The sequence below is a fragment of the Gymnoscopelus braueri genome (genome assembly GCF_963280865.1).
Source record: "Gymnoscopelus braueri genome assembly, chromosome: 1".
NCBI lineage: Eukaryota > Metazoa > Chordata > Actinopteri > Myctophiformes > Myctophidae > Gymnoscopelus > Gymnoscopelus braueri.
This window is the reverse complement of record NC_137603.1, coordinates 1043390-1067380: the sequence shown is the minus strand read 5'-3', so window position 1 is coordinate 1067380 and position 23991 is coordinate 1043390. Positions and strand designations below refer to the sequence as shown.

General features: G+C 42.7%; 2 protein-coding genes across 2 annotated transcripts in view; both read left to right on the top strand.

Annotated features, from left to right (window-relative positions):
* Positions 1 to 212: 212 nt before the first annotated feature.
* LOC308086660 (NADH dehydrogenase [ubiquinone] iron-sulfur protein 3, mitochondrial-like) lies at positions 213 to 17431 on the top strand. The gene is made up of 7 exons (XM_080430291.1): positions 213 to 286; positions 1868 to 1963; positions 3041 to 3138; positions 6560 to 6709; positions 9938 to 10063; positions 12928 to 13047; positions 17086 to 17431. Exons 1-7 carry the CDS (start codon positions 232 to 234, stop codon positions 17254 to 17256), a joined length of 816 nt encoding a protein of 271 aa, XP_080286417.1. The 5' UTR covers positions 213 to 231; the 3' UTR covers positions 17257 to 17431.
* A 3962-nt stretch (positions 17432 to 21393) lies between these two features.
* Positions 21394 to 23991, top strand: part of LOC308077702 (AP-2 complex subunit alpha-2-like) — a 58517-nt gene continuing 55919 nt past the window's right edge. Inside the window, exons 1-3 of the mRNA XM_080418568.1 lie at positions 21394 to 21465; positions 22078 to 22147; positions 23003 to 23088. Coding sequence (XP_080274694.1) covers positions 21399 to 21465; positions 22078 to 22147; positions 23003 to 23088 — 223 coding nt within the window. The 5' untranslated portion in view covers positions 21394 to 21398. The remainder of the gene's footprint in view (positions 21466 to 22077; positions 22148 to 23002; positions 23089 to 23991) is intronic.

The window sequence follows — 23991 nt, the reverse complement described above, 5'->3', positions numbered from 1 at the left end:
CCTTTTGATTACCTTTTTAAACTTCGTAACAGAGTATTTCTACACTACAGCATTAATACTTTTACTTCAAAAATTGAGTACTTTTTCCACCACTTATAGTTTTAATTAATAATATGCAAATGAACCGTTTTTCAATGACTTCTGTTTACTCTAATGAGATACTCTTATTCTGAAGAGATCATCAACCGGAAGTCTCATATTCGCCATCGGAACACATCCGGTAGAAACAACATGGCGGCTCTGGGTCGGTTGTTTAGAGGAGCTTCAGCTCTAAGGAGTCTGAACAGTAAATATGTTATTATTATTAATGTTATTATTATGATGTGTGTGTTTCATGTGTGTCTGTTAGGTGTGTGTTTACAGTGTGTTTACACTACAGTGTGTAGTAGGTGTTCACACACAGCTCTGACCTTCGAGCTAAAGCTAATGCTAACACTAGCCTGACTGTACTGACTGATACTGATCCTCTTATAGTCTGTTAGATCTGATTATATATGAGTCTGTTAGATCTGATTATATGAGTCTGTTAGATCTGATTATATATGAGTCTGTTAGATCTGATTATATATGAGTCTGTTAGATCTGATTATATAGGAGTCTGTTAGATCTGATTATATATGAGTCTGTTAGATCTGATTATATATGAGTCTGTTAGATCTAATTATATATGAGTCTAAAGATCTGATTATATATGAGTCTGTTAGATCTGATTATATATGAGTCTGTTAGATCTGATTATATATGAGTCTGTTAGATCTGATTATATAGGAGTCTGTTAGATCTGATTATATAGGAGTCTGTTAGATCTGATTATATATGAGTCTGTTAGATCTAATTATATATGAGTCTAAAGATCTGATTATATATGAGTCTGTTAGATCTGATTATATATGAGTCTGTTAGATCTGATTATATATGAGTCTAAAGATCTGATTAATGTTGTTTCCCTGTTAGAATGTGTTCCCCCTGTATGATTAAATATAGGGTCTGTAGGTCTGATAAATGAAGCAGGGACCCCTTAGAGAGAGAGATGAAACAGGGACCCCTTAGTTGAGAGAGAGATGAAACAGGGACCCCTTAGCTGAGAGAGAGATGAAGCAGGGACCCCTTAGATGAGAGAGATGAAGCAGGGCCCCTTAGCTGAGAGAGAGATGAAGCAGGGACCCCTTAGCTGAGAGAGAGATGAAGCAGGGACCCCTTAGCTGAGAGAGAGATGAAGCAGGGACCCCTTAGCTGAGAGAGAGATGAAGCAGGGACCCCTTAGCTGAGAGAGAGATGAATTAATCCATTATAAGACCGGTAACACATCTGTGTCATTTTAAGATTTATTTGGCTATTCAAAAATAGCAGATCTACAAGCTCATAGCGCGGCACTATGAGCTTGTAGATCTGCATTTTTTTTATTTTTTTTTTGCGTTTGCTTCTGGGGATTCTACAAATGTCTTCTAAGTCCTACAGTTTTTTTGGGGGGAAAAACATATCATTCTATATCGGTGGTCCTCAAACTTTTTCATGTCAAGGACCCCCAAAATGAGATGTATTTGGCCACGGACCCCCATCTCAAAATATGTTGTTCCAGGGACCCCCCATGAAGCAAAGAATTGAGTTAAAAATGTACATATATATATTCAAAGATTTGCACAAATTTTCACGATTTAAAAATAAATAAATAGCAGATCTACAAGCCTGTAGATCTGCTATTTTTGAATAGCCCAAAGAAATCTTAAAAATGACAGGAATGCGTTCCCGGTTTCAATGGGCTAATGTGTATTTTCTACGCGTTGTGAGCTTGTAGATCTGCTATTTCTGGCTAATGTCCCCTCCCCCCCCCCCCCCCCAAAAAAAAAACTGTGTTTTTCTGTTGCAGGTGGCAGTGTGTCATGTCTCCAGCGTCCAGTAGGGGGCAGTGTGTCCTGTCTCCAGCATGCAGTCAGGTTGCAGAGCGGCGGCGCTGAGACCAGACGTGAGTTTTTACCATGTTCTGTGGGGGTCGCGGGGAATTGGGGTCGCGCTTTGGCAACCAAAAAAACTGAGGAAAAAGTATTTTTTATCAAGAAACGGTAAAAAAAAAAAAGTAGAAAAAGATAATTATGTCACGACCAACATGAAGAGAGGGGACGGCCACTTGACTCCTCCTACACACACAGCCCCGCCTCCTACACACACAGCTCCGCCTCCTACACACACAGCTCCGCCTCCTACACACACAGCTCCGCCTCCTACACACACAGCTCCGCCTCCTACACACACAGCTCCGCCTCCTACACACACAGCTCCGCCTCCTACACACACTAGGGCTGTCAGTTCTCCTCTATAATCCTATTCGAATTTCAATGCTTTATTTAGTTTAATATTCAAATATATTCTAATATTTCATATAATAATATAATTGTATAAAATAATGTATAGTAGTATAATAATAAACACATACGTGCACACATACACATGCTCTAATAACAGGTTAAACAAAATAGTGAAACCAACTATATTAGTTAAAGGTTATGTCATTCCCTGCCAAGAACGACTAAAACGACTTTTAATTTTTTCAAAAAAAAAATATATTTTTTTTTTTTTTTTTTTTTTTTTCCTTATTTTTTTTTTTTTTTTTTAACCCAAAGACCAAGGAGATATGATTTGTTGAAGATCTAGACTCCCATCCACTTCCTTGTTAACTTAAAACTTAAACATTTTGTATCTCGGCTCCTGAGTACTTTTTTTTTTAAATTAAAAATCTCTGGCAGTGGGCAAACGCAAAAAAATAAAGTTCTGGCAGTGAATGAGTTAATTTATGTTCATTTTCATGTTTTTTGATAAGAGGAGAAATATTAGTCAACAACTTCTTACCCCACGTATATAAATGTCTGATGTGCAGAGAACACAGCTGAGCTACAAGCCCACCGCGTTGCATCAGCCAAGCGTTGTGGTCTTGCAGATCGGCTGCGGCGGAGCTACATTTATATCCTCAGTGTTAATATGAACTCTTGTCTCCTTTCCTTACATCCTCAGTGTTAATATGAACCCTTGTCTCCTTTCCTTACAGCCACAGTGAGGCCTAAGGATGCTGTCACTCACAGCCAGCTGGCTGCGTTCGGGGAATACGTGGCTGAGATGATGCCGAAGTATGTTCAACAGGTCCAGGTTAGTTCACTGTGTGATGAACCGTAATGCTGTCAGAACCTTCTCTAAAACACCCTGGACAACGCTCCACACGTCCTAGACTCTTCTCTCTTCTCTAAAACACCCTGGACAACGCTCCACACGTCCTAGACTCTTCTCTCTTCTCTAAAACACCCTGGACAACGCTCCACACGTCCTAGACTCTTCTCTCTTCTCTAAAACACTCTGGACAACGCTCCACACGTCCTAGACTCTTCTCTCTTCTCTAAAACACTCTGGACAACGCTCCACGCGTCCTAGACTCTTCTCTCTTCTCTAAAACACCCTGGACAACGCTCCACACGTCCTAGACTCTTCTCTCTTCTCTAAAACACCCTGGACAACGCTCCACACGTCCTAGACTCTTCTCTCTTCTCTAAAACACCCTGGACAACGCTCCACACGTCCTAGACTCTTCTCTCTTCTCTAAAACACCCTGGACAACGCTCCACACGTCCTAGACTCTTCTCTCTTCTCTAAAACACCCTGGACAACGCTCCACACGTCCTAGACTCTTCTCTCTTCTCTAAAACACCCTGGACAACGCTCCACACGTCCTAGACTCTTCTCTCTCCTCTAAAACACCCTGGACAACGCTCCACACGTCCTAGACTCTTCTCTCTTCTCTAAAACACCCTGGACAACGCTCCACACGTCCTAGACTCTTCTCTCTTCTCTAAAACACTCTGGACAACGCTCCACACGTCCTAGACTCTTCTCTCTTCTCTAAAACACCCTGGACAACGCTCCACACGTCCTAGACTCTTCTCTCTCCTCTAAAACACTCTGGACAACGCTCCACACGTCCTAGACTCTTCTCTCTTCTCTAAAACACTCTGGACAACGCTCCACACGTCCTAGACTCTTCTCTCTTCTCTAAAACACCCTGGACAACGCTCCACACGTCCTAGACTCTTCTCTCTCCTCTAAAACACTCTGGACAACGCTCCACACGTCCTAGACTCTTCCCTCTTCTCTAGAACACTCTGGACAACGCTCCACACGTCCTAGACTCTTCTCTCTTCTCTAAAACACTCTGGACAACGCTCCACACGTCCTAGACTCTTCTCTCTTCTCTAAAACACCCTGGACAACGCTCCACACGTCCTAGACTCTTCTCTCTTCTCTAAAACACCCTGGACAACGCTCCACACGTCCTAGACTCTTCTCTCTCCTCTAAAACACCCTGGACAACGCTCCACACGTCCTAGACTCTTCTCTCTTCTCTAAAACACCCTGGACAACGCTCCACACGTCCTAGACTCTTCTCTCTTCTCTAAAACACTCTGGACAACGCTCCACACGTCCTAGACTCTTCTCTCTTCTCTAAAACACCCTGGACAACGCTCCACACGTCCTAGACTCTTCTCTCTCCTCTAAAACACTCTGGACAACGCTCCACACGTCCTAGACTCTTCTCTCTTCTCTAAAACACTCTGGACAACGCTCCACACGTCCTAGACTCTTCTCTCTCCTCTAAAACACTCTGGACAACGCTCCACACGTCCTAGACTCTTCTCTCTTCTCTAAAACACTCTGGACAACGCTCCACACGTCCTAGACTCTTCTCTCTTCTCTAAAACACCCTGGACAACGCTCCACACGTCCTAGACTCTTCTCTCTTCTCTAAAACACCCTGGACAACGCTCCACACGTCCTAGACTCTTCTCTCTTCTCTAAAACACCCTGGACAACGCTCCACACGTCCTACACTCTTCTCTCTTCTCTAAAACACCCTGGACAACGCTCCACGCGTCCTAGACTCTTCTCTCTTCTCTAAAACACCCTGGACAACGCTCCACGCGTCCTAGACTCTTCTCTCTTCTCTAAAACACCCTGGACAACGCTCCACACGTCCTAGACTCTTCTCTCTTCTCTAAAACACTCTGGACAACGCTCCACACGTCCTAGACTCTTCTCTCTTCTCTAAAACACTCTGGACAACGCTCCACACGTCCTACACTCTTCTCTCTTCTCTAAAACACCCTGGACAACGCTCCACACGTCCTACACTCTTCTCTCTTCTCTAAAACACCCTGGACAACGCTCCACACGTCCTAGACTCTTCTCTCTTCTCTAAAACACCCTGGACAACGCTCCACACGTCCTAGACTCTTCTCTCTTCTCTAAAACACTCTGGACAACGCTCCACACGTCCTAGACTCTTCTCTCTTCTCTAAAACACCCTGGACAACGCTCCACACGTCCTAGACTCTTCTCTCTTCTCTAAAACACCCTGGACAACGCTCCACACGTCCTAGACTCTTCTCTCTTCTCTAAAACACTCTGGACAACGCTCCACACGTCCTAGACTCTTCTCTCTTCTCTAAAACACTCTGGACAACGCTCCACACGTCCCAGACTCTTCTCTCTTCTCTAAAACACCCTGGACAACGCTCCACACGTCCTAGACTCTTCTCTCTTCTCTAAAACACCCTGGACAACGCTCCACACGTCCTAGACTCTTCTCTCTTCTCTAAAACACCCTGGACAACGCTCCACACGTCCTACACTCTTCTCTCTTCTCTAAAACACCCTGGACAACGCTCCACGCGTCCTAGACTCTTCTCTCTTCTCTAAAACACCCTGGACAACGCTCCACGCGTCCTAGACTCTTCTCTCTTCTCTAAAACACCCTGGACAACGCTCCACACGTCCTAGACTCTTCTCTCTTCTCTAAAACACTCTGGACAACGCTCCACACGTCCTAGACTCTTCTCTCTTCTCTAAAACACTCTGGACAACGCTCCACACGTCCTACACTCTTCTCTCTTCTCTAAAACACCCTGGACAACGCTCCACACGTCCTAGACTCTTCTCTCTTCTCTAAAACACCCTGGACAACGCTCCACACGTCCTAGACTCTTCTCTCTTCTCTAAAACACTCTGGACAACGCTCCACACGTCCTAGACTCTTCTCTCTTCTCTAAAACACCCTGGACAACGCTCCACACGTCCTAGACTCTTCTCTCTTCTCTAAAACACCCTGGACAACGCTCCACACGTCCTAGACTCTTCTCTCTTCTCTAAAACACTCTGGACAACGCTCCACACGTCCTAGACTCTTCTCTCTTCTCTAAAACACTCTGGACAACGCTCCACACGTCCCAGACTCTTCTCTCTTCTCTAAAACACCCTGGACAACGCTCCACACGTCCTAGACTCTTCTCTCTTCTCTAAAACACCCTGGACAACGCTCCACACGTCCTAGACTCTTCTCTCTTCTCTAATGTTACTTAGATTTTTTTCTGGAATGTACAGAACATTATTTAGATAGTATATAGTTTAGACAGATGGTTCATAGTTTACTGAGAACACTGTTCTCTCTGCACCATACTTATATATGTGTGTGTGTGTGTGTGTGTGTGTGTGTGTGTGTGTGTGTGTGTGTGTGTGTGTGTAGGTGACATGCTTCAATGAGCTAGAGGTGATGATTCATCCTGACGGGGTCATCCCCATGCTGACCTTCCTGAAGGATCACAGCAACGCTCAGTTCAGAAACATGATCGACCTGACGGCCGTGGACATCCCGTCCAGACAGAACCGCTTTGAGGTACCACACACACACCAACACACACCAACACACACCAACACACACACACACACACACACACACACACACTCTAAGGCTGTCAACGAATATTCGAATATAAAAAATAAAAGTGTTCGACTATAAAAAAAACTAGGTTTGAATTTAAAAAAACTTCCGTGTGAGTTCTGGTGAGACTGTGAGCTTTTCCCTCACGGTAAAACTCCCCCCGTGTCACATGTCTGTCTTATAGCCCATGGGTTCACATGTCTCTGTCTTATGGCCCATGGGTTCACATGTCTCTGTCTTATAGCCTATGGGTTCACATGTGTCTGTCTTATAGCCCATGGGTTCACATGTCTCTGTCTTATAGCCCATGGGTTCACATGTCTCTGTCTTATAGCCCATGGGTTCACATGTCTCTGTCTTATAGCCCATGGGTTCACATGTCTCTGTCTTATAGCCCATGGGTTCACATGTCTCTGTCTTATAGCCCATGGGTTCACATGTCTCTGTCTTATAGCCCATGGGTTCACATGTCTCTGTCTTATAGCCCATGGGTTCACATGTCTCTGTCTTATAGCCTATGGGTTCACATGTCTCTGTCTTATGGCCCATGGGTTCACATGTCTCTGTCTTATAGCCCATGGGTTCACATGTCTCTGTCTTATAGCCCATGGGTTCACATGTGTCTGTCTTATAGCCCATGGGTTCACATGTCTCTGTCTTATAGCCCATGGGTTCACATGTCTCTGTCTTATAGCCTATGGGTTCACATGTCTCTGTATTATAGCCTATGGGTTCACATGTCTCTGTCTTATAGCCCATGGGTTCACATGTCTCTGTCTTATAGCCCATGGGTTCACATGTCTCTGTCTTATAGCCCATGGGTTCACATGTCTCTGTCTTATGGCCCATGGGTTCACATGTCTCTGTCTTATAGCCCATGGGTTCACATGTCTCTGTCTTATAGCCCATGGGTTCCCAAACCTTTCAGCCCGCGACACCAAAATAAGGCTGCCTTTGACTCGCGACCCCACCTAACCCTAATTTATGCTAATTTATGGAGTATAGCAATTTTGAAATGAACATAAACTTGCACGTTTGGTGTGCATTTGAGCGCACATGTAATGTATTAAGCCTAGGGCTATTCTCAACACATAGGCATAACGACACAAACAAATATAACACGCATAACAACCAAAATATTTACAGTGTATAAGTAATTTATGTACTATTTATTTTTTACTAATTGAAGTACAACAGTGAACAGACCACAATGAAAACAACATTTGTATGTGTAAATTGTGATATACTTTTAGTGTGACTTTTGAGCAGAGCTACTGCTTGTAGGGTTACTGTTAATAATGTTGTTAATATAGATAGAATTCAATCAATCACATTTACAGTACCTAATGAGATGGGTGGGCACTGTGCTGGGAGCACAACAAGTCCATTCTGGGTTTAATTTGAGAGACGGCCACTTGGAGATCATCTTCCACGTTTAGTTTCGACCTGTAATTATTTTTAATGTAAGTCAGTGCTGAGAAAGTCTTTTCACATAAGTACGTAGATCCAAACTGTATCAGTACATCCATTGCAGCCTTGTATAGCTGTGGGTATTCCCTCTCCACTGAAATGCAAAACTCGGCAAGCGGCATAGTATCAAACGCTGTCTTTAAGGTCCGATCACTTGACGGCTCATCAAGTGCGTCCTCCAGGTCGGATGACAGGTGCTGCGCAGCGGTCACAGTGAATGGTGATCTTATCCAGTCATATTATTCTGGTGCCGTTTCCTTTGGGAAATATTTGTGAAATCGTTCCTGGAGGGCTCGCAGGTGAGCAGTGATGGAGCGCTTCACAATGTTAACACTTAGTTCATTTTCCTCCATGAATTCATGAAGCTCAGAAAACATATCAATCGTGCCCATTTCAACTCGCGCAGTCCAGCGCTCGAGTTTCCTTGTGAATGCGTGGATTTTATCACTCAGGGACAGGATGTTTGTGTTGTCACCTTGCAAGGACAGATTAAGTCCATTCAGTTTATCAAATATGCTAGATTAATACGCCAGCCTTGCTACCCATTCAGGTTTAGTCAGGTGCTGAGCCAGCTCTGGTGCTTTCTCCATCAGAAATAAGCGCACCTCATCCCGCAGCTCAAACAGGCGGGTGAGAACATTTCCCCTGGACAGCCATCTCACCTCAGTATGGAACAGCAGGCCTTCGTGCTCCGAGCCCAGTTCGTTGCAGAGAGTTGCGAATAGCCCGGTGTTGAGTGGACGTGATTATATAAAGTTTATTTTACAGTTTTTATGTTACATACACGTATATACACGTACAAATGTATAGCATTTTATACAAAAAAGGAGGAGCCACTTGTAAGACTCTTTCAGTCCCGTCCTATGGCCCCCGCACCGTCTGTACAAACACCGATGCAATCATCCCAAGACAGTCCCTCCTCTCTTAGCTTGTTGAAAAAGTTTTGTGAAAATGTCCTCGTCTGTACACGTTCCCTCCAGCGTAGTGCAAGTGAGCAGCTCCTCTTCCAGTTTTCCTTCAAAACGGTATCTCACAAATACAAGCAGCTGGGCACAGTTTGCAATAATTGTGGACTCATCTAACTGCAAAGCATCAGTTGACACTTAACGTCCTGTGCCATGTCAGTGATGCGCCTGCTTATGGTGTTATCAGACAGGGGCACTGTATCCAGCTCCTTGGTGAATTTATCACCATGCATAATCCCACTCATAACTATAGCAGAGGGTTTAATAAGGATTTCCCCAATTGTGTGTGGCTTTTTTGTCTGTGCAATTAAGTATGCAACCTCATATGATGCCATTTGGGCTTTGGCCGAGATAGTAGTTAGTTTTGTCATGGTCTCCTTTTCGCCGAGCAACGCTCGTTCTTTTCGGCGAAAGAATTCCACTGGTTTATCTGCGTGCTCGGCGTGATTAGTTGTTAAATGTCGTAGCATTTTTGTAGGCTTCATGCTTTCATGTGCAAGCAAATCATTACGAATAACACATTGGGGCTGTTGTTCTTTTTGGTTGAATGAAGTTTTACTGCATACAATATTTTATATTAAAAATGATATACATTCGTGATTTGATTTGACTGGATCGAATCCACCTGGTGTTTAAAAAGGAATATTTGAAATGTGTGGCTTTTTAACTACTGTATGTCATGTGATATTTAACTACTGTATGTCATGTGATATTTAACTCTGTACTGTATGTCATGTGACATGTACAGATCGTCTACAACTTCCTGTCCCTGCGGTATAACTCTCGTATCCGTGTGAAGACGTACACAGACGAGCTGACCCCCGTAGACTCTGCTGTTCCTGTTCACATGGCCGCCAACTGGTACGAGAGAGAGGTATGACCTGTTGACCTTAACGGTATAGTATGTAGTACAGTGGGGAGAACAAGTATTTGATACACTGCCGATTTTTTTTAGGTTTTCCCACTTGCAAAGAATGTAGTGTTCTGTCATTTGTATCATAGGTACACTTTAACTGTGAGAGACAGAATCCAGGGAAAAAAATCCAGAGAATCACATTGTACGATTTTTAAGTCATTAATTTGCATTTTATTGCATGAAATAAGTATTTGATCACCTACCAACCAGTAAGAATTCCGGCTCTCACAGACCTGTTTCTTGTTCTTTAAAGGGATAGTTCACCCCCAAAATAACTTTTTTTCTATTGATTCCTCACCACCTGGAGCCTTGAATTCATAGATATTTTTTAGTTTTTGTCACATTCCTAAGCCAATAATTTGATTTTAATAAATTTGTCCCCATTGATTCCGGTAGGAGACACAAATGCATTTGTGTCTCCTACCGGAATCAATGGGGACAAATTTATTATAATCAAATAATAAAGGAAGGAATGCGACAAAAACAAAAAAATATCCATGAATTCAAGGCTCCATGGGGTGAGTAATCAATAGAAAAAAAGTTATTTTGGGGGTGAACTACCCCTTTAAGAAGCCTTCCTGTTCTCCACTCATTACCTGTATTAACTGCACCTGTTTGAACTCATTACCTGTATAAAAGACACCTCTGCACACACTTTAACCTCGACTCCACAATGGGCAAGACCAAAGAGCTGTCTAATGACATCAGGGACAAAATGGTAGACCTGCACAAGGCTGTGATGGGCTACAGGACAAGCAGCTTGGTGAGAAGGCAACAACTGTTGGCGCAATTATTAGAAAATGGAAGAAGTTTAAGATGACGGTCAATCTCCATCGGTCTGGGGCTCCATGCAAGATCTCACCTCGTGAGGTATCAATGATCATGAGAAAGGTGAGGAATCAGCCCAGAACTACACGGCAGGACCTGACCTGAAGAGAGCTGGGACCACAGTCTCAAAGAAAACCATTAGTAACACACTACGCCGTCCAAATGGTCATTGGCAAACCTCAGACGGGCCTGGAGCCCTGGACATGCACTGGCGGACGCTGCAGGATTTTATTCCATGACGGCGTAGTGTGTTACTAATGGTTTTCTTTGAGACTGTGGTCCCAGCTCACTTGCCCATTGTGGAGTCGAGGTTAAAGTGTGTTGTAGAGGTGTCTTTTATACAGGTAATGAGTTCAAACAGGGCAGTTAATACAGGTAATGAGTGGAGAACAGGAAGGCTTCTTAAAGAACAAGAAACAGGTCTGTGAGAGCCGGAATTCTTACTGGTTGGTAGGTGATCAAATACTTATTTCATTCAATAAAATGCAAATTAATTACTTAACAATCATACAATGTGATTCTCTGGATTTTTTTTCTGGATTCTGTCTCTCACAGTTTAAGTGTACATATGATACACATTACAGAACACTACATTCTTTGTAAGTGGGAAAACCTGCAAAATTGGCAGTGTATCAAATACTTGTTCACCCCACTGTATGTTGCAATAGCAGAGATAAAGTTGTAATAGCAGATAATAACCCTCCTGTCCATCTTGGTAAAGTGTAACCACACTTCAGATCTCTTTCGGCCGGCCATGCGTGTTTGTTTACTTTTATCCATCAGTGAAGTGTGATGGTGCGTTCAGGTTGCCTCGTTTAGTCATTTCCGCCCGCTTGCTTTCTTTCAAGATGCGTTCAAGAGTACGGAAAACGTGGTACCGTTAGTTTTTAAGTGAACAGATACTCTGTGGTATCGACGTGATTCAGTCGGTACCACTGTTATGCCCCAGTCTAGGGGTGCCTGAGACACAACATGAATATGTTCCCGCCTTCCCCAACTCCCAAGTAGCCACACAAACAAAGGGTTGAAGTGCAAAATATAACAATGGTTTATTTATAAAGATATAAAGTAATAACAAAAGAGTAACATAAACTTGGGTCATAAGGGTGTAGATCTCAGATCTGTAGGAACTAAAGTAACAAATCAAAAGAACTAACTGAAAGTAATATCTCTTACCCATCAAAATAACCAATAATACAATATCTTACCTTCCTATCATAAACAATAAGCAAAAGAAACAATCACCTCAGGATCAACTTATATCAACTGGAAATAACTTCAAATCATAGAACTCATAAGTAACAGAACATAAGGTGTGGCCAGTTGGAAGCGGAGGAAGACGCACTGAGATCTGTGCTTCTCTTATATATGGAGCCTCCACCCTATTAGCCACTTGGAAGGCAGCACTCCTGTGAGCTCCCCACCAATCACTGGCCGGCTTGGATGAGCGCCCCCACCAGGGGGGGCCATGTTTTTTCAATTACTTTTTTCATTTATTTATTTTTAAAAAAATTGAAAATTAAAAAAAGAAAATACAATAAAGAAAATGAATAAAATAAATGAAGGAAGTAATTGAAAAAACACGCCCCCTCACGTATTAGGAGGGCAGGATGAGTCACCAGAATCAAGGACGGGTGTTTTAGATGAATCTAACATGGTTAAAATGGAGTTTGAAGTTACAATGGGTTTGTATAGGAAGGGGGCGTGTCTGATAAAATGAATATCAAATATATAAATACTGAATCAAGCAACTTAAAAACTGTCTGGGGGCGGGGCTCACAAAAGCCTGAGTAGACGATAAAATGACCCAACGTTTTTTTAAAGTGAAATATCCCTTGAACTAACTCGGTAACCATTTTTAAACTTAGCTGTGCAGCTGATTGGCTTTTATCTGCTATTTTCAGCTAAAATGTTGATGCCCTCACAAGTATAATATACAAACCTGTGTGTGTGTGTGTGTGTGTGCGTGTGTGCGTGCGTGTGTGTGTGTACAGGTGTGGGACATGTATGGCGTGTTCTTCTCCAACCACCCAGACCTGCGTCGCATCCTGACTGACTACGGGTTCGAGGGTCATCCCTTCAGGAAGGACTTCCCCCTGTCAGGATACGTGGAGGTGAGGCGTCAACAAACCCTTCCATGTACGCATCGCCATGGAAACGTCACAGAGCGGCTCCTTCTCACAGACAGACAACCAGCACAGACAGATACCATCAGCCAGTGTTGATTTTCACAGCAAATTTTAGTCATAGTCTTTTGAATCAAATTCCATTTAGTTTTAGTCATATTTTAGTCATTCTGAAATGTTTTACTGTTAGTCTAGTTTTAGTCGACTAAATATCATAAGATTATAGTCGACTAAATCTACAGTTGATTTAGTCGACTAAAATGTATGTTGGCGGTGCCTTGATGACGTCGTAATGGCTGATTTTACACTTGGTTGAATGCTGAAAATAGCAGATCTACAAGCTCACAACGCAGCGCAACGCGTTGTGAACTTGTAGATCTGCTATTTTCAGAGTGCAACACCCGAGCGCAACCAAACATAAAATGACTCGTCTTTGATCTCTTCTCCACTAGATCCCTCACTAACATTTTAGTCTAGTTTTTATTTGCTGACGAAATTGTCAATATATTTAGTCTTAGTTTTAGTCATCATAGCTTAGTTTGTATATCGTTTTTATTTAGTTTTCGTCATTGAAAAAAGGTAGTTGGTAGTTTTGGTCGACGAAGTCAACACTGCCATCAGCTGCCTGTGATTAACATTTCGCTCACGCTTTGTATCGCGCTTTACATTGAATTTGGCTAAATTTCAAGAGTTAAATTCTGGAGGAGGCAGACTTAGGTTAAGACTTAGACAGAGGCCATTTTTGAATTGCAGCCTCCTGAAGGTGTATCTTTAGGGCAGTAGGGTTTTACACTCCTTTACTCCTTTTGGTAGGGCATTCCACATTTTTGATGAATAGCATGAGAACGAGTTCATTCCCTTTGTTGAGCCAAATCTGGGTTGAACATGATCAGTGGAGCTGCCTCTGGTGTTATGATCGTGGACTTCATTAACATTCAGGAAGTATTTAGACAAATACAGGGGGATCCCAATGTTGTGGTGTATCTTGAAGACCAGGCCCATAGCAAGTTGCTGTACTCTGTCCTCAACCCTAAGTCATCCAATCCTAGCAAAATGAGCAGGGGTTAGATGGGTTCTGTGATTGAGGCCAAGAAGTAGCCTTACAAGTTTGTTTTGGGATGTTTGGAGCCTTGTTTTTAAGGCCTTGGAGGTGTTGTGATACCATGAGGATCATGCATAATCATAATGACCTTGTATGAGGGCCCCTGCAAGAATCTTCAGAGTATTCTTACTGACTAGACGGCCAATCCTAGACAAAAATCCTGTTATTTGGTTGACCTTTTTGATCTCTTTCGGCCATTTTGTCACCGGAGAGGTTTTCCTCCAAGATGGAACCCAGGTAGGGGTTAAATTCTCTCTCTCTCTCTGTGTCTCTATGTCTCTCTCTCTCTGTGTGTCTCTATCTCTCTATCTCTGTGTGTGTGTCTATGTCTCTCTATCAGGTTCGTTATGATGATGAGCTGAAGCGTGTCTCTCTCTCTCTGTGTGTGTCTATGTCTCTCTATCAGGTTCGTTATGATGATGAGCTGAAGCGTGTCTCTCTCTCTCTCTCTCTGTGTGTGTCTATGTCTCTCTATCAGGTTCGTTATGATGATGAGCTGAAGCGTGTCTCTCTCTCTCTGTGTGTGTCTATGTCTCTCTATCAGGTTCGTTATGATGATGAGCTGAAGCGTGTCTCTCTCTCTCTCTCTGTGTGTGTCTATGTCTCTCTATCAGGTTCGTTATGATGATGAGCTGAAGCGTGTCTCTCTCTCTGTGTGTGTCTATGTCTCTCTATCAGGTTCGTTATGATGATGAGCTGAAGCGTGTCTCTCTCTCTCTGTGTGTCTATGTCTCTCTATCAGGTTCGTTATGATGATGAGCTGAAGCGTGTCTCTCTCTCTCTCTCTGTGTGTGTCTATGTCTCTCTATCAGGTTCGTTATGATGATGAGCTGAAGCGTGTCTCTCTCTCTCTCTCTGTGTGTGTCTATGTCTCTATCAGGTTCGTTATGATGATGAGCTGAAGCGTGTCTCTCTCTCTGTGTGTGTCTATGTCTCTCTATCAGGTTCGTTATGATGATGAGCTGAAGCGTGTCTCTCTCTCTCTGTGTGTGTCTATGTCTCTCTATCAGGTTCGTTATGATGATGAGCTGAAGCGTGTCTCTCTCTCTCTGTGTGTGTCTATGTCTCTCTATCAGGTTCGTTATGATGATGAGCTGAAGCGTGTCTCTCTCTCTGTGTGTGTCTATGTCTCTCTATCAGGTTCGTTATGATGATGAGCTGAAGCGTGTCTCTCTCTCTGTGTGTGTCTATGTCTCTCTATCAGGTTCGTTATGATGATGAGCTGAAGCGTGTCTCTCTCTCTCTCTGTGTGTGTCTATGTCTCTCTATCAGGTTCGTTATGATGATGAGCTGAAGCGTGTCTCTCTCTCTCTGTGTGTGTCTATGTCTCTATCAGGTTCGTTATGATGATGAGCTGAAGCGTGTCTCTCTCTCTCTGTGTGTGTCTATGTCTCTCTATCAGGTTCGTTATGATGATGAGCTGAAGCGTGTCTCTCTCTCTCTGTGTGTGTGTCTATGTCTCTCTATCAGGTTCGTTATGATGATGAGCTGAAGCGTGTCTCTCTCTCTGTGTGTGTCTATGTCTCTCTACCAGGTTCGTTATGATGATGAGCTGAAGCGTGTCTCTCTCTCTCTGTGTGTGTCTATGTCTCTCTATCAGGTTCGTTATGATGATGAGCTGAAGCGTGTCTCTCTCTCTCTGTGTGTGTGTCTATGTCTCTCTATCAGGTTCGTTATGATGATGAGCTGAAGCGTGTCTCTCTCTCTGTGTGTGTGTCTATGTCTCTCTACCAGGTTCGTTATGATGATGAGCTGAAGCGTGTCTCTCTCTCTCTGTGTGTGTCTATGTCTCTCTATCAGGTTCGTTATGATGATGAGCTGAAGCGTGTCTCTCTCTCTCTCTGTGTGTGTCTATGTCTCTCTATCAGGTTCGTTATGATGATGAGCTGAAGCGTGTCTCTCTCTCTCTGTGTGTGTCTATGTCTCTCTATCAGGTTCGTTATGATGATGAGCTGAAGCGTGTCTCTCTCTCTGTGTGTGTGTCTATGTCTCTCTATCAGGTTCGTTATGATGATGAGCTGAAGCGTGTCTCTCTCTCTGTGTGTGTCTATGTCTCTCTATCAGGTTCGTTATGATGATGAGCTGAAGCGTGTCTCTCTCTCTCTGTGTGTGTCTATGTCTCTCTATCAGGTTCGTTATGATGATGAGCTGAAGCGTGTCTCTCTCTCTCTCTGTGTGTGTCTATGTCTCTCTATCAGGTTCGTTATGATGATGAGCTGAAGCGTGTCTCTCTCTCTCTGTTTGTCTATGTCTCTCTATCAGGTTCGTTATGATGATGAGCTGAAGCGTGTCTCTCTCTCTCTCTGTGTGTGTCTATGTCTCTCTATCAGGTTCGTTATGATGATGAGCTGAAGCGTGTCTCTCTCTCTCTGTGTGTGTCTATGTCTCTCTATCAGGTTCGTTATGATGATGAGCTGAAGCGTGTCTCTCTCTCTGTGTGTGTGTCTATGTCTCTCTATCAGGTTCGTTATGATGATGAGCTGAAGCGTGTCTCTCTCTCTGTGTGTGTCTATGTCTCTCTATCAGGTTCGTTATGATGATGAGCTGAAGCGTGTCTCTCTCTCTCTGTGTGTGTCTATGTCTCTCTATCAGGTTCGTTATGATGATGAGCTGAAGCGTGTCTCTCTCTCTGTGTGTGTGTCTATGTCTCTCTATCAGGTTCGTTATGATGATGAGCTGAAGCGTGTCTCTCTCTCTGTGTGTGTCTATGTCTCTCTATCAGGTTCGTTATGATGATGAGCTGAAGCGTGTCTCTCTCTCTCTGTGTGTGTCTATGTCTCTCTATCAGGTTCGTTATGATGATGAGCTGAAGCGTGTCTCTCTCTCTCTCTGTGTGTGTCTATGTCTCTCTATCAGGTTCGTTATGATGATGAGCTGAAGCGTGTCTCTCTCTCTCTCTGTGTGTGTCTATGTCTCTCTATCAGGTTCGTTATGATGATGAGCTGAAGCGTGTGGTCGCTGAACCCGTAGAACTCTCTCAGGAGTTCCGGAAGTTTGACCTCTCGACCCCCTGGGAGGTTTTCCCCGCCTACCGCGACCCCAAGGCCGACGCCCCCAAACTGGAGGCCGGTGACCAGACCCCCGAGAAGAAGTAGACGCCTCCCCTAGGGGCCCTTTGAGGGCGTTACCTAAGGGGCCCTTAGAGGGTCTGTAGCTCAGAGTGTACACATGGAACCAAATGGACCCTTAGAGGCTCTGTAGCTCTCAGAGTGTACACATGGAACCAAATGGACCCTTAGAGGCTCTGTAGCTCACAGAGTGTACACATGGAACCAAATGGACCCTTAGAGGCTCTGTAGCTCAGAGTGTACACATGGAACCAAATGGACCCTTAGAGGCTCTGTAGCTCTCAGAGTGTACACATGGTAAGGGTCCATTTGGTTCCATGTGTTGCATCATACAGGACCTCCCTGTCCCTGATTAAGACGTCCTTCTCTGATATGTTAATTTATGTAAATAAATCAAACTGATAAAAATGATCCTTGACTGTGTGTGTGTGTGTGTGTGTGTGTGTGTGTCTCAGTCTCAGAGCTCATTGGTCATTATACAGAAACACATTGAACATTGAGCATCATGGAGGGAGAGTTGGAGTTCTGAAGCGCTCGTTATAAATCACTTAACGGTCCTGTACCACCGGTTTATAAATGTCACATGATGCAGGAGACAGCAGGACGACGTGTTACTGAAAACGAGCGCTTCTTAACTCTGACACTTAGAAACATAATCACCTGAACAGAATGTATTGACAGAAAGTATACAACAGGTAGTTCCGTCCAAGCAATCTGATTGGTTGAAATAGCTTTCTAGCCGTGCTTCAAACCAGCATCATAATAAGTAGGTCGGGAGATGGCTTATTGTCGGTATCAGCCGAGTAACACGCGGGAGTCTGTCCCCGTTACTATGCGCTAGACCCCTGGGAGATGGATTGCTGAGGTGGAGCGCCACACCTATCCTCAGCTCCCAGTACTTACCGCACGACTTACCGCACCCAAGCCGTGCTACTCATACGCTGAGTTGGCGGTGCCCGGGATCGAACCCATGACCTTGTGGTCTGAAGGCGAGAGCTCTACCGACTGAGCTACCCGGACACAATAGCACGGGCCTAATCACATTAATAAATCACTCCGCACTGCAGTCCGCACCTGATTAGACCATATATGACACAGCTGTGCTGTTACGTCACGCTGTCTCACGGTAGGAAAACAAAGAGACAGTAGCCTGACCCACCTCCGCCACCGGAGAACAAACAGCAAACAGCCTTACAAAGGCTCCATCACCTTTAGTCTTAACCAGCAGGCCCTAATTGCAGACCTAATTGCCCTTCTGGGACATTAATAAACTTGAACCTTGAACCCTGCGATGAAGATCTGATCTCACAGACCTACTGGATGACACCGCTCTGAGTTAAATGAACACTGATGGTGTTGCTGTGTTAGATTAGGGGTCCCCAGAGGTAAAGAAATGCCATCAGATGGGGGTCCGTGGTCTAATGCATAGAAAACTGGAGGCCCTTGACATTAGAATAGTTTAGAATCACTGCTATAGATGTAATAACCCTCTTATGGGGGTCCCTGGTGTATCTATTCAAATGTAGGGGTCCGTGGACTAATATGTATGGTGTTGGGGGTCCTTGACATGAAAAGGTTTGAGGACCACCGACTGATTTATGAGCCAGGTGAGTTCATGAAGAATAACCTGTTGTTTACTATAGCGGCCAGCAGGGGGCAGCGTGGCTCACAATGTGGACACACACACACACACACACACACACACACACACACACACACACACACACACACACAGTAAACTAGGATCACAGGTAAACAATGAACCTCTGAGCAGTGGTGGAAAGTAACTGAGTACATTTACTGAAGTACTGTACTTTACTGGAGAATTTCCAATACTTTTACTTCTACTCCACTACATCTCGGATCTAAATATTGTACTTTTTACTCCATTACAATTATTTGAAAGTTACTAGTTACTTTGTAGATTTAGATTATTATTACAAAACATACATTAACCCCTTCAGCCCTATATACATTTAGACCATTTGAAAACAGCAGGTCTACAAGCTCACAATGCATCGCGATGCGACGCATTGTGAGCTTGTAGATCTGCTGTTTTCAAAAGATATTTATACATTCGAAAACTTGAAATGGGACATTCTGCATAAAGAGTACTTTTACTTTTGGTGCTTTAAGTACATTTTGATGCCAATACTTTTGTACTTTTACTTGAATTCCGGTATTTCTGCATTGTAGAATTGATACTTTTACTTAAAGTAAAACATTTGAGTACTTTTCCCACCATGCCTCTGAGCCACTACACTGTCTCTCTGTTAAAAACCTTCTCACTGACATGAGGAAACTAACAGGTATTTCTGTGTGGAATTAAAGACAGAGAAATGGATGAAGCACCGAACTGCATCTGTTTCCATGTGGTGGGAAAAGTACTCAGTTTTTTTTAACTTAAGTAAAAGTATCAATACTGCAGTATGCAGAGATACTCTGTTACAAGTAAATGTCCAGAATTCAAAATCTACTTGAGTAAAAGTATAAAAGTATTGGTATCAAAATATACGTAAAGTGCCAAATTAGAAAGAAAGTGCTCATTAAGCAGAATGTCCCATTTCACAAGCTTTTAAATGGATCAAAAACATTTGAAAATAGCAGATCTACAAGCTCATAATGCGTCGTGTTGGAACACATTGTGAGCTTGTAGATCTGCTATTTTCAAATGGCAGAAATGTATATAGGACTGAAGTGGTTAATGTATGTTTTGTAATAATACAAATCTACAAAGTAACTAGTGACTAAAGTTTTCAAATAATTGTAGTGGAGTAAGTACAATATTTGCCTCTGAGATGTAGTGGAGTAAAAGTAAAAGTACTGAAAATTGGAAATACTCCAGCGAAGTAAAAGTTCCTCAAAATTGTACTTAAGTACAGTACTTGAGTAAATGTACTTATAACTACTTTACACCACTGGTTTCCAGTTGGTATTTGTACTGGATAAGTATTTGCACTCAGTGCTCTTTCTTTTGTCCCTCTACACCAAAGCTCTTCAGTGACAATCTACTCTTTTTTTACTCATGTTTTGTATTTATTGGTTCAGAGAAACAGACAGACTGGGGCTGAAGAGGTTAAAGGTCATTCCAGAGAGACAGAGCCGCTATTTATCTTCACATGTATGTGTCTCTATCACCAACATGATGACAGACAGACAGACAGGCAGACAGACAGACAGACAGACAGGCAGGATATTAGATATTTATATCTAAAGCGAACATTTGGTTCTCAAACTTTTTCTTGTCAAGGACCCTCAAAATTAAACGTTTGTGGGCCCCGACCCCCATCAAAATGTTGTTCCAGCGGTGTTCTAGGGGCCCCCCAGACTCAGCGGTGTTCTAGGGACCCCCCAGAAGCAAAGATTTGAGTTAAAATTAATAATGTTGTTTCAAAAAATATATGTATTGAAAGATTTGCACAAATGTTCAAGAAAAATTAATAAATAGCAGATCTACAAGCTTGTAGCACATTTAATTCCCTTATGAATGCATATAGGCCTATATATATATATATATATATATATATATATATATATATATATATATATATCTTTTAAAGGGCATTTTAATCTTTAAACCCTGTTATTGTATTATCTGTAGTTGAAGACAGTTAATTTTGTTGACTAAGACTAAAGACTAAGGTTTGGATATTTAGTCGACTAAGACTAGACTAAGACTAAGAATGTCAGAACTAAAATAGGACTAAAGCTAAATGGTGTTTTATTCATAAGACTAAGACTCTGAATTTGCTGTAAAACATTAACACTGCCGTGTCAAGTGTTTCTACAATCAATAAATCCATTTATTATTATAGTATATAGTATAGTAAGTATTACAAAAGAAAAACATATTTCATATTTGACTATTTTATCATTTTTACTTTGGTATATATACATATATATAGTATTTATAGTATTTATAGTATTTCTATAGAAAATGTTCAATGACGGAAGCGGAAGTGGTAGTATGTTGAGTTTAAATCACCTTTAATGTTTAAAAAGCGTCTTTTAAAACATTAAATATTAAACATATAGTTTATTTAACTTAACACATTGTTCTGTGATGAATAACCTTTAAAACATCAGTGTTTGTTATTCATATTCAAGGCGGAACGGTAGAGATAGATAGTCACATGTTCTGGGGGGACAGTAATAGATGTGACACCAAGATGGCGGCGACTTTGAGGAGCTGTGTTCATCTGTTCAGAAAACTAAACATTTATAACCTTTATAAAGGTATGTTTACTATGTTTACTATGTTTATATATGTTAAATATCATATCTATTATATGTTTATTATCTTATATGTGTGTTGATGAAGAACACGTTGTGAGCTTGTAGATCTGCTCTGTTCTGTAAGGAACTTGAAGCTCGTTAAACTGCTAGTGTGTGTGTGTGTGTGTGTGTGTGTGTGTGTGTGTGTGTGTGTGTGTGTGTGTGTGTGTGTGTGTGTGTGTGTGTGTGTGTGTGTGTGTGTGTGTGTGTGTGTGTGTGTGTGTGTGTGTGTGAAACGTCCCCACAATAAGTTGTGTGTTTTAATTGTTGTTGTTTTTTACATAATGTCTTTTCTGCTTTTTCTGTTCAGCATTTTGTCAATAAAATCAGAAATGATCAGATCTGTAATGAACAGGCAGCATAGTGAAGATAATGTCATTATATTGGTTTTATATTTTCTTCATTTTAGAGGCATTAAAAAGGTCTTAAAGGTCGTTTGGTGACTTTATAAATGTGCAGATACCCTGTATACACTTACACTGTATGTTGTTTTGATTACTGTTGAGTGATGTCATCATATGTCATTATGTCATAAGATGACACTGATATTAAAGGAACGTTTCTGTTGTTCAGGTTCAGGGGTCGTGTTTCCAACCCTCCTCCCCCGACAGCAGAGTTCTCACAGTGTTACCGTACCATCCAGGTAACGTTTATACCCTACTGTACACTCTGAAATAATACATAACCATACCCCCACAACACACTCTAAATGCGGGCCCTGTAGCTGAGAGAGAGATGAAGCAGGGACCCCTTAACTGAGAGAGAGATGAAACAGGGACCCCTTAGCTGAGAGACAGATGAAGCAGGGACCCCTTAGCTGAGAGAGAGAGAGATGAAGCAGGGACCCCTTAGCTGAGAGAGAGATGAAGCAGGGACCCCTTAGCTGAGAGAGAGATGAAGCAGGGACCCCTTAGCTGAGAGAGATATGAAACAGGGACCCCTCAGCTGAGAGACAGATGAAGCAGGGACCCCTTAGCTGAGAGAGAGATGAAGCAGGGACCCCTTAGCTGAGAGACAGATGAAGCAGGGACCCCTTAGCTGAGAAAGAGATGAAGTAGGGACCCCTTAGCTGAGAGAGATGAAGCAGGGACCCCTTAGCTGAGAGAGAGATGAAGCAGGGACCCCTTAGCTGAGAGAGAGATGAAGTAGGGACCCCTTAGCTGAGAGAGAGATGAAGCAGGGACCCCTTAGCTGAGAGAGAGATGAAGCAGGGACCCCTTAGCTGAGAAAGAGATGAAGTAGGGACCCCTTAGCTGAGAGAGATGAAGCAGGGACCCCTTAGCTGAGAGAGAGATGAAGCAGGGACCCCTTAGCTGAGAGAGATGAAGTAGGGACCCCCACTACATATTGTATAAGCTGCTTGCAGATGGAAAACAAATGACAGATAAAAGGTATCAGAACAACTCTTAACACACAAGAGAGTTCTTTGTGACAGTGTGTTTGTGTTGTGTAGTTTTGTAAACTGTGTGTGTGTGTGTGTGTGTGTGTGTGTGTGTAGTGTTCTTCCTCAGACGTCTCTCTCCAGACCTCCGTGGTCAGAGCTGGAGCCCCTCGACCCAGAAGAGCAACACCAGCAGCATGCAGGTGACCTTTTGACCCTATAGCCACGCCCCTACACACATTGACCTACTGTAAACACACGCCACCGCTAGAGGGTCAGAGGCCACGCCCCTGGAATCCAAACAGACGCTACATTGTAGGATAACTGTATGTTTATATGACTGTAGAGGACCATTATATTTACACACTCACTACAGAGGAACACATTGTATACTGTTAGAGGGCAGACACCTCTTATCTCCGTAATTTTACTTTTTTTGTAAATGAACACATCGTGTGCCAGAGGTTTATTAAAATAGGATACATCTAGTGCCAGCATATCTTCCATCCACTTAACGTTGATACGTTTCGTGCTGTAGAAGCCCCGACCAGGACGCGCATGTAAACAAAGCGTGCGTGCGAGACGGCGGAGGGTCCCGACCAACGCCTGGAACATAATAATAAATAAATAATAATATTTCTAACGCGATCCTCCATTGCAGAGTGATCGCCGATCGAAAACGGCTCATTTCCACCACGTTGAAAAGAAATAGTTATGTACAGATAGAGTTATGTACAGATAGAGTTATGTACAGATAGAGTCATGTACAGATAGAGTCATGTACAGATAGAGTTATGTACAGATAGAGTTATGTACAGATAGAGTTATGTACAGATAGAGTCATGTACAGATAGAGTCATGTACAGATAGAGTCATGTACAGATAGAGTCATGTACAGATAGAGTCATGTACAGATAGAGTCATGTACAGATAGAGTTATGTACAGATAGAGTTATGTACAGATAGAGTTATGTACAGATAGAGTTATGTACAGATAGAGTTATGTACAGATAGAGTTATGTACAGATAGAGTTATGTACAGATACAGATAGAGTTATGTACAGATAGTTATGTACAGATAGAGTTATGTACAGATAGAGTTATGT